Source organism: Balaenoptera ricei, chromosome 1, assembly GCF_028023285.1.
Source record: "Balaenoptera ricei isolate mBalRic1 chromosome 1, mBalRic1.hap2, whole genome shotgun sequence".
Lineage (NCBI taxonomy): Eukaryota > Metazoa > Chordata > Mammalia > Artiodactyla > Balaenopteridae > Balaenoptera > Balaenoptera ricei.
The window spans coordinates 78,356,944-78,367,861 of record NC_082639.1 but is presented as its reverse complement, the minus strand read 5'-3'; the positions used below and the strand labels follow the sequence as shown (position 1 = coordinate 78,367,861).

Here is a 10,918-nt window from a genome sequence, read left to right as displayed (position 1 = left end):
GATCGAATTCGTTTTACTGTTCAGGAAAGTAAAGTTCCTTTTTTTCCCCCCTCTCCACCATCATAGGTGATAAATACATCTACAAAACTTTTCACACACTCTCTTTAGCCTTGCCCTCTCTGGCACCTTCTAACATCATTCAAACTACAGCCTTCCCCTCACCTAAGCCCTGTGACCTCACAGCTTGCCTTTTCTTCCAAATCAATCCTTTGTCCTATGACCCGCCCCAAATCAATAGGTCACATACATCCAATTAGACCTCAATTTCATATCCAATCCCGGCCATATACAAGCCTCCGCCCCATTCCACCCTTTACCCAGACCCGCGTCTATCGCACGGCCCTGATCCGGCTCCGCACCTCCACCTGCCAAGTCCAGTCCGGGTTCCCGGCTGTCCTCACAGCACATTGCGCCCGAGTCTAGACCCCACAGCCAATCCCCGGCCACAACCCCGCGCACCTCCATCCCGCCCCCTTACTCTCCTGTGCCCGGCGCCTTTCACCGCCCCCTTCTCCACGCCCGCCCAGTTGCGTCCAGTCCGCTACCCCGGCCTACCCCTCAGCCAATCGGCGTTTGGAATTCCTACCCCACAGTCAATCCCGTCCAGGCTCCGCCCCCACGTCCGAGTCCCGCCCCATCAGGCTCTCGAGACCTCGCGGGACTGGAACTTCGAGAGGCGAGCTGTTCGCGCGAGGGGTGTGAGTGGGGCGCAAGGCGGGCACTTGGTGGTGGTGATGGCAGTGGTCTCGGTTGCGGAGCCGCGCGGAGGGAGGTTGGGAGGGAGGGAGGGAGGCCTAGCTAGGGTGCGCTCGCCGGGCCGCGCGCCTGGCGGGCTGGGAGGAAGAGCCAGGGCTGGGTTTCCTTCAGCATTCGGACTCGCCTTCCGGAGCTGAGGCGGGAGCGCGGGCCTGGGCCGCTGACCCCCGGCCCTGGCGGACCACGGGGCTGGTAGCAGAGGGTCAGCGCTGGAATTTCAGAGTTTGCTTGCTCCGGAGAGGGAATGGCCCTGAGGTGACTGGTCTTCTAGGGTGGGGTCCCTTGGACCCCGGTCCTCGTCTGCTCCTTTTGCGCTTCATTTTTGCAATTTGGGCATTTTGTAAACGGTGTGGGAAGCTGACACCGACTCCAGTTCATCCGTAATCGGGATTCTCAATTAAAAAAAGGGAACAAAGGCTGCTCACTTGCCACATAAGTGACTCTTAGTGGAACCCATAGTTTTTAGATAAAAGGGAAAAGAGGCCCAATCTGTTGCTTTTGGAGCCCCCAACCCAGTACGGACATTCTTCCATCTTGCTGGGGCGCGGCTCTTCCGCTGCTACCTAAGGGCGCAGCCGGGCAGCTGGCTCCTTCCACACCGGGCTGCACACCCACCATTACAAAGTTTTAACTCACGTGGGGCTGAAACCAAACTCGTGACAACTTAAACCGGACAGCCAGATTCCTTACCTCTGCAGAAATTTATAATTAATCACACGAATCCCATTTTCACAAAACAGCTTTTCAGCAATTTCAGGATCATGTCTCCTAACTTAAGTCTTGTGCCGTCTCAGTATGGCTGATTTTTTCCATTCTTGCTTCAGTGACGTGGCTTTCAGGCTTATTCCCACTGTACTTCCCCCGCCAGTACCTTGTTCACCTCCTATATGCCCTCTGTTGTATCAGTAAGCCTTATAAACATTCTAGAAGTGGACCAACAGGCAGAGCGTGAGGTGGAAATAAACTTTCCTTGGGTCAGACTCTTAACCTGGGTTGTGCATTCATTAGCACTAGGCCTTTTTGCAGTCACCTCACATTAATCTTCCTTGAGCTTGCTGTTAACCTGAACATCTGTACTTTGTGAAATTCACTAAATCTTTTCCTACCTCTCCTCCACATATGCAAAGTGGTTATGAATTGATTATCTGGGTTTAAGTCCAGAGTTTCAAACTTTTTACAATGCATCTTGACTGCTTTACTCATCTTTTAGCTCTGGATTCTCCAACAATCCATCAGCCTTCTCAGCTTCAGGTCCCCCCACGCTGTGCCACACATATCTTCTGTATCTTCATTTTGAACAGTCTACACCAATGATAATAAATAGTTTAATTTTCTATTGATCATGCGTATATGACTACAGAGCTTATCTTATGTATAATATGCCATAATCAGGTTTACTAGATCACCCTGATTCACAATTTCCTGATTTTCTTCACAGAACACTGGTTTTAAGTATAAATGAAACAGTGAAAATATTGTTTAAAATGAAAAGCCATATACCTTTTGATTTTGTCCAGCTTTTCAGTGACATCCCAATTTATTCATTTAGCTTCTCGGTAAATATGCATATGGAATGTTAATTGCTTTAGAAAAGTGCTGCTCAAAAAATGTTTATTTAAAGTACAGAAGAAAAAAAGCTTCAGGGGTTCTGAATCTGTATCTATCAGCCTGCTTAGATTTCTTTGGAGCCAATAATCCACTGGTGCCCTCACAGTTCCTTTTACAATGAAATTACCTAGTGAGAGAGTAATGAGTGAGAAGAAAAAAGATCTGGGCATTGAGGAATTCTGTCATTTAAGTTTGGGAAAATGAAAGATTGTCATAGGTCAAAAGCCAAGGGAAAGTGGTGTTTCTGGGAGGAGACAGGGCTTGACCAGCTGATGTAAAGCTGCAGAGAGCTCAAGGAAAGTGAGAATTGCAAAATGTCCAGTGAATTTAACAATATGAATGTCAAAATTGACTTGCACAAGAGCTGCCTCTATGGAATGATGGGTACAAAACTCAGATTGCGCTGGGTTAAGGAGTATAGATTGAGGAAAGGGGACAGTTAATAAAATGATGTGTTTTCATTGGTTTGGCCAAAAAGTTCGGTTTTTTTCAATAAGATGGCTGTAGTAGCACTTAGTTGTCTTTAACTTCATTCGAAACAATTTTATTAGATTGTATTGTGACAGCTGTCATATCAGCGTGCATTTTTTAAAAACTTATCAAAATTGGTGAATTTTTGTATAGCCATTTTAATATTGACGATGGAAGAAAAAAGCAATATTTTCTGCATATTATGCTTTATTGTTTCAAGAAAGGTAAAAACGCAACCTAAGTGCAAAAAAAAATTTCTGCAGTGTATGGAGAAGGTGCTGTGACTGACTGAACGTGTCAAAAGTGTCTTGTGAAGTTTTGTGCTGGAGATTTCTCGCTGGACGATGCTCCATGGTCGGGTAGACCAGTTGAAGTTGATAGTGATCAAATCGAGACATTGATTGACAACAATCAACATTATACCACTTGGGAGATAGCCAACATACTCAAAATATCCAAATCAAGCATTGAAAATCATTTGCATCAGCTTGGTTATGTGAATCACTTTGATGTTTGGGTTCCACATAAGTTAAGGGAAGAAAACCTTCTTGACCATACTTCCGCATGCAATTCTCTACTTAAACGTAATGAAAACGTTACGTTTTTAAAACAAATTGGGACAGGCAATGAAAAGTGGATACTGTACAATAATGTGGAACGGAAGAGATCGTGGGGCAAGGGAAATGAACCACCAGCAACCACATCAAAGGCCGGTCTTCACCTAAAGAAGGTGATGTTGTGTATATGGTGGGATTGGAAGGGAGTCCTCTATTATGAGGTCCTTCCAGAAAACCAAACGATTAATTCCAACAAGTACTGCTCCCAGTTAGACCAACTGAAAGCAGCAGTTGACAAAAAGCGTCCGGAATTAGTCAACAGAAAACGCATGATCTTCCATCAGGATAATGCAAGACCACATGTTTCTTTGATGACCAGACAAAAACAGCTTGGCTGGGAAGTTCTGATTCATCTGCCGTATTTACCAGACATTGTACCTTTGGATTTCCATTTATTTCGGTCTTTACAAAATTCTCTTAATGGAAAAAATTTTAATTCCCTCGAAGACTGTAAAAGGCACCTGGAACAGTTCTTTGCTCAAAAAGGTAAAAAGTTTTGGGAAGATGGAATTATGAAGTTGCCTGAAAAATGGCAGAAGGTCGTGGAACAAAACAGTGAATACGTTGTTCAATGAAGTTCTTGGTGAAAATGAATAATGTGTCTTTTATTTTTACCTTAAACTTTTTGGCCAACCCAATAACTAGAAGGGACTTGAGCAAGGAAAGCTGAATATGCCGAGGAGAGGGGTAATAATCAATGGAGCAAAGTCTCTGTGGAGGGGAGAGGAATGACATCTAAGTCATGGGAGGAGGGACTGTCCTTTTGTAGCAGGATCACTTCCTTTATTATAGTAGGAAGAAAAAAGGAATATTTTCAGGTTTGGTTTTTTAGATGTGGGTAGGTTGAAAGAGTTCGCATCTGATGGCTTCTATTTTCTCTGTGATAGAGAGCAAGGTCATCTGCTTAGACTAAAGAGGGTTTTATGTTAGAGGAGTGTGGGAAAAATTTAAATAATCATTTTGTACTATGGGAGAGAAATATTGCCTATTCTCTTATGGCTTTTGGTTGGGCCCAAGAATTAAACTGACATAAAACAGATTAACAGGAGAAAAGCACGCATTTGATAAAAGTTCTATGTGACACAGGAGCTTTCACAAGGAAATGAAGACCCAAAGAAGTAGCAAAACCAAGTGCTTTTATGCTAGATTGAACAAAGAGAGGCCATTGTGGAAAAGTAACCCAAAAATATGGGGAGACTAAAGGAAGATAAGAATTATTTTAACAAGGTCTGTTTGCACAGAATTCTCTCAGCTTTAACTCCCTGTCTAAGAGTGTTTCTTTTTTCCCAGTATAGGGCAGGTATCTTTCACATGGGAATTTTATCTCCTGTTTTCAGGAAGAAAGGGGGAGATCAGATCACTCTTCTTGCCTCGGCTGTTTTTCCAGTGCCTTTAGCTCACAATAATCCTTAGGCCAAAGTGGCAATTTGGGGGGGGTGGGTATATTCTGCCATCCTCTACCTATAGAGTATAGTAGAAATGCTGGAGAGTGTTGGGGGTCAATTTGAGATTAATGACCATAATTTGTGGTGAAACCAATCCTATCCTTTGTGATTTTCTCCAGCAGTCCACAGCTTCATGGGCCATAGGAAAAACAGACACTGTAATTGAGTTCGTCCAGGGCCAGGGTTTTATAGATACCTATCTATAAAAGACAGACAGGGGGAGCTAGGGCATTGTAAAGAACATTATTGAAGCAGTGGAACTGGTGTCTAAATTGGAAAATAAAGGAAGGTGAGGGCTGATTGAGAAAAGGAGAGGCAGCCTCCTAGAGATCTTGATGATATTTAAGAATAGTAATCATTGGAATAAGTAAGCAAATTGGAAGGATAGGTAGTTTATAGTCAAAGATCAGAATACTTCAATTAATTGTTTTGGAATTAGACCAGATTGAGGTAATGGCAAGGTGCAGGGTGTGACTATAGGAGAGAGTGCCTAGGGTGGGATGGAAGAGAAGAGCGATGGGCACAGGGATGTCAGTTGTTGGATGGGCCATCTCTGAAGACATGGGAATTACCTGGGATGATCACAGTACTTAGAGTTGAGAAGAAAACTGTGTGCCTAATGACAAAATCTCTAATGAATGACAAGGGGTTATCAGCAGGCCAGAAGATAATATCATTGAGGCAGATGAGGGAAGTAGTAGTCTGGTGATGGTAAAATAGACGGTAAGAAAGAGATAAGTGAGGCATATACAAGCAAAAGCTGACACTGAGGCATGTAGGAGTGGTATCTTCAGGGAGCAATAAGGTTTCAGTTCAAGCTAGGAGGTACAAGGAACACTCTGAAAACATAAAGATGTAATGGGATTTGCTGAGAATGGTGCAGCTGTTCCAAAAGACACAGTAGAAAGTTTGGAAAGTGGAAGAGAAATGAAAGGCTGGGTCAGTTTCCAGGCAATACATTGCATTATGGCGGTAATGTGCTGCAGAAAACAGGGAAGAAGAGGTGGGAATTAGGCTTTGGGATTTCCAGATGAAAACAGGTAGATTTAGTGTCAACTTTCAAAGGGGAATGGGTATTGAGGTGTGGTGGCCAGAGGGTGTGGTTCACCCAACCTGGGGGGAATCTCCCAAGACCTGCAGTCTGAGGTCACACACAACCAGCCACTGACTTACTGTACCTTCTGAGATTACCTTGAAACCAAGGATTCATTTATTCATCTGTTTTGAAATATGGGGAAACTAAGGCCCACCAAGGGTCAGGGAATTGTCCAAGGATAGAAACCTTTTTTTAGTATCAAAAATAAGGGTTAGAATCCAGGTATCCTGACTCCTAGTCCTGTTTGCTTCCCTCCCAGCTCCCCAACCCCATTTATCTGAAGAAGGTAGAAGAGGTGTCTCTCACTTTTCTACTTGCAAGAAAGAATTTTACATATACTTTCCTTAATACCAAATAAATTAGGTTGAATTTAAGTAAATGGGCATTTATTTTCTGAAAAATATATTGTCCTAAATTAAGTAACTCTATGATACTGAATGAAGATTGTTCAACATAGTCACTGTTGTTTGGTAATACCTTTCCTCAGAACTAGCCCTACTGCCTAATCCAATTAATATTTTATTCCTGAACAGAACTATTAATGACCAACGAATAGGCCTTTCTTGATTTAAGAAAACCTGGTCTTTGACTTGAAAGGCGTAAAACATAAGAGGTAATTATTTACTTTACAAAGGAATCAGTATTTCATAAAAGGACTCATCATAAATAGTTCACTTAAATCATTAATGTATAATGTGATTTTATGTATTCATTCAGTCATTTGACACATTTGTTTATCACGTGCCTCCTATGTGCCAGAGAAGACAGTGGTGAACTAAACGCACCAGGTCCCCCTGTTCATGGCGCTTGCATTAAATTATCGAATGAATGAGTGAGTGGTCAGCCAAACAAACAGAAAGTGCTTTGCAGAGAATTATCCTAGGCTGATGTGATGTAGAATGGCTAAGAGGCTGCCATTTAAGCTGAGATTTTATTGACAAGGTAAGGATTTTCTATTTCACTTTTTAAGAAACATCCAATATATTATTTTTCACATCTGTACACTTCACATTTTGGTAACTTAAAGAGATTCATAGCTATTGATAGTTTCAGTGGTCCCTTTGAATCCATAAAGTATGTCTTTTTTTTCTAAAAGTTTGATTATTAGAGATGAAGGAAATGCCATCCACTGATAGAACATTGTCAGAGTAAAACCTTATGGGAAGTTTCTGCTTTCCTGAATGCTTTCACTTCTAAATGGCAGTATAATAAGAATTCCATTTTGCTTTGATCTCCCTACTTTGACCCATGATTGATAATGATTTCCTTACAAGTAGAGAAGTAATCCAGATTCATGCCTCTTAGCAAGCCATTTCAAGATTCCAGCTACCTAGCTATCTTCTGGAATTGTTGAAGGCAGTACCACCTGAGAAAATAAGGGAAGATTCATTCATATATTCTTCATATTTATCAAGGACCTACTATAATCCTTTTCAAACAACTTTCTAAATAACCTGTTTCTAACAACTTTAATTTACTGTTGCAAATTGCGTTTTTACTAGTGACTTCTCCAGATGATTCCGAAATTTAAGTAGTCCTTAGACTGAAATATTCTGGATTTTATGCCTACTAGGAATGGAACTTTTACTTCCTGTAGTTTAATGCTCTTGGCTAAATTAGAACTTTGTTTTTTAAATTCACCATATCCTTACAGATCTCTACTTTAAAACGACACATGCATAAATTTGTATAAGGAGGATTCTATTAGAATGATTAGAATGATTCTAGTGATGAGAGATTATATCATAGAAAACTCAGCTATCAATAAATTTTATTTCTATTTTATACAAGTTTATGGTCTATCACCTAGCTATAAATGTTTAATAGGGATATAAGTATATATTTACTCCCTTAAAAATTTTTTCTTTTGTCCTGTAGCATGTTTTTGGCCCGGGGGAGACTGTGCACCCTTAGCAGTAGACCTAAATTCCTGAAGACAATTTGTGCTTCAAAAATCCTTGGACTCTCTACTTCTGCTGTAAGTATTGCTTAATCACTTACAGAAATAATATTGCACATATTCTGCAATGTCCAAAAAACATAATTTTTTAGCTACTTTATAATTATTTTATTAGAATGGGTATTTCTGTTACATAAACTGAAATTATCTCTTGTCATCAGCTAGACCTGACCTTCACTGGGCAGCTGCTTGCCTGTCTATGTATCAGGCATATTGCTGGGCATTTTATTCAATATCTCACTTTATTTTTTATTTTTTTAAATTGAAGTATAGTTAATTTACAATATTATGTTAGTTTCAGGTGTACAGCATAGTGATTCAGTTTTTTTGCAGATTATATTTCATTATAGGTTATTATAAGATATTGGGTATAGTTCCATGTGTTATACAGTAAATCTTTGTTGCTTATCTATTTTATGTATAGTAGTTTGTATCTGTTAATCACAGACTCCTAATTCCCTCCCCCTGCACACTCTTTGATAATCATAAGTTTGTTTTCTATGTCTGTAAGCCTGTTTCTGTTTTGTATATACATTCATTTGTATTTTTAGATTCCACATATAAGTGCTGTCATATAGTATTTGTTTTTCTCTGTATGACCTACTTTACTAAGCATAATATTCTCTAGGTCCATCCACATTGCTGCAAATGGCAATATTTCATTCTTTTTTATGGCTGAGTAATATTCCATTGTATATATACTGCATCTTCTTATGCCAGTCATCTGTTGATGCTTGGGTTCCTTCCATTGTAAATGGAATTTTCTCCCATTCTGTAGGTTGTCTTTATGTTTCATTGATGGTTTCCTTTGCTGTGCAAAAACTTAAGTTTGATTAGGTCCCATTTGCTTATTTTTTCCTTTATTCCTTTTGCCTTGGGAGGCTAATTAAGAAAATATTGCTACAATTTATGTCAAAGACTGTTTCACATATGTTCTCTTCTAGGTGTTTTATGATGTTATATGTTACATTTAGGTCTTTAAGCTGTTTTGAGTTTATTTTTGTATATGGTGTGAGGGAATGTTCTAACCTTACTGTTTTACATGTGTCTGTCCAGTTCTCCCAGCACCACTTATTGAAGAGATTATCTTTTCTCCATGTATATTCTTGCCTACTTTGTCATAGATTAGTTGACCATAGCTGGGTGGGTTTATTCCTGGCCTCTCTAGTCTGTTCCATTAATGTGGGTGTCTGTTTTTGTGCCAATACCATGCTATTTTGATTACTGTAGGTTTGTAGTATTGTCTGAAGTCTGGGAGGGTTATGCCTACTGCTTTGTTCTTTTTCGTCAGGATTGCTTTGGCAATTCTGGATTTCTTATGGTTCCTATAAATTTTTTTTTTTAACATCTTTATTGGAGTATAATTGCTTTACAATGGTGTGTTAGTTTCTGCTGTATAACAAAGTGAATCAGCTATATGTATACATATATCCCCATATCCCCTCCCTCTTGCATCTCCCTCCCACCCTCCCTATCCCTATGAATTTTAGGATTATTTATCCTAGTTCTGTGAAAAGTTTCATGGGCAATTTGATAGAGATCACATTAAATTTGTAGGTTGCTTTGGGTAGTATGGCCATTTTACAATATTAATTCTTCCAACTCAAGAGCACAGGATATCTTTTCATTTCATTGAATCATCTTCAATTTCCTGTATCAGTGTTTTATAGTTTTCAGTGTATAAATCTTTCACCTTAGTTAAGTTTCTTCCTAAGTTTTTTGTTTTGTTTTGTTTTGTTTTTATGTGATTTTAAATGGGATTTTTTTTTTTTACTTTCACTTTCTGATATTTTATTGGGAATAGAAAAGCAATAGATTTCTGTATATTAATCTTGTATTCTGCAACTTTGCTGAATTAATTTATTGGTTCTAATGGGTTTTGTGTGAGACTTTATGGTTCTCTACATAGAGTATCATGTCATCTGCAAATAGTGACAGTTTGACCTCTTCCCTTCCAATTTGGATACCTTTTATTTCTTTTTCTTGTTTGATTGCTGTGTCTAGGACTTCCAATACTATGTTAAATAAAAGCAGTGAAAGTGGGCATCCTTGTCTTGTTCCTGAATTTAGTGGGAAGGCTTTCAGCTTTTCACCATTGAATATTATGTTAGCTGTGGATTTGTCATAAGTGGCCTTTATTATGTTGAAATATGTTCCCTCTATACTCACTTTGACAAGAGTTTTACCATGAATGGATATTGAATTCTGTCAAATGTTTTTTCTGCATCTATTGAGAATACATGTAGTTTTTGCGTTTCCTTTTGTTGATATGGTGTATCACATTGATTGATTTGTGTATGTTGAACCATTCATGTGACACTGGAATAAATCCAACTTGATCATGGTATATGATTCTCTTTAAGTATTGTTGGATTCGGTTTGCTAATCTTTTGTTGAGGATTTTTGCCTCTATATTCATCAAAGATATTGGCCTGTAATAATTTTCTTTTTTTGTAGTGTCCTTGTCTGGTTTTGTATCAGGGTAATGGTGGCCTTGTAGAGTGAATTTGGGAGTTTTCCCTCTTCTTCAGTTTTTTGGAATACTTTGAGAAGAATAAGTTCTTTTTTTGTTTGTTTGGTAGAATTCCCCATTGAAGCCATTGAGTCCTGATCTTTTGTTTGCGAGGAGTTTTTTAAATTACAGATTCTATTTTGCTTCTAGTGATTGGTCTGTTTAAATTGTTTCTTCTTGACTCATTCTTGGCAAGCTGTATATGTAGAAATTTGTCCATTTTTCCTAGGTTGTCCAGTTTGTTGGCACATAATTGTTCACAGTATTCTCTTTTTTTTTTTTTTTTTTTTAATCTCTGTGGTATTCCAATTACCCCTCTTTCATTTTGTGTTTTGTTTTTCTGGGTCCTCTACCAGTTGATAGTCTCATGGGTGTTCCCTTGTAAATGATTCTTTGGTTTTCCCTTGCTGCCTTTTGAATTCTCTCTTTTACTTTTGCTATTTTAATTATGTC

General features: G+C 39.3%; 1 protein-coding gene across 7 annotated transcripts in view; it reads left to right on the top strand.

Moving 5' to 3' along the window:
* Positions 1 to 631: 631 nt before the first annotated feature.
* Positions 632 to 10,918, top strand: part of KYAT3 (kynurenine aminotransferase 3) — a 53,009-nt gene continuing 42,722 nt past the window's right edge. For 2 of the 7 annotated variants that reach the window (XM_059925861.1, XM_059925855.1), the window contains exon 1: positions 7,854 to 7,971. In XM_059925861.1, the coding sequence (XP_059781844.1) occupies positions 7,873 to 7,971 (99 nt within the window). In that variant the 5' untranslated portion in view covers positions 7,854 to 7,872. Of the gene's footprint in view, positions 699 to 6,526; positions 6,607 to 6,733; positions 6,936 to 7,853; positions 7,972 to 10,918 lie in introns of those variants that run through there. The other 5 variants (XM_059925808.1, XM_059925836.1, XM_059925817.1 and 2 more) reach the window with 5 other exon arrangements.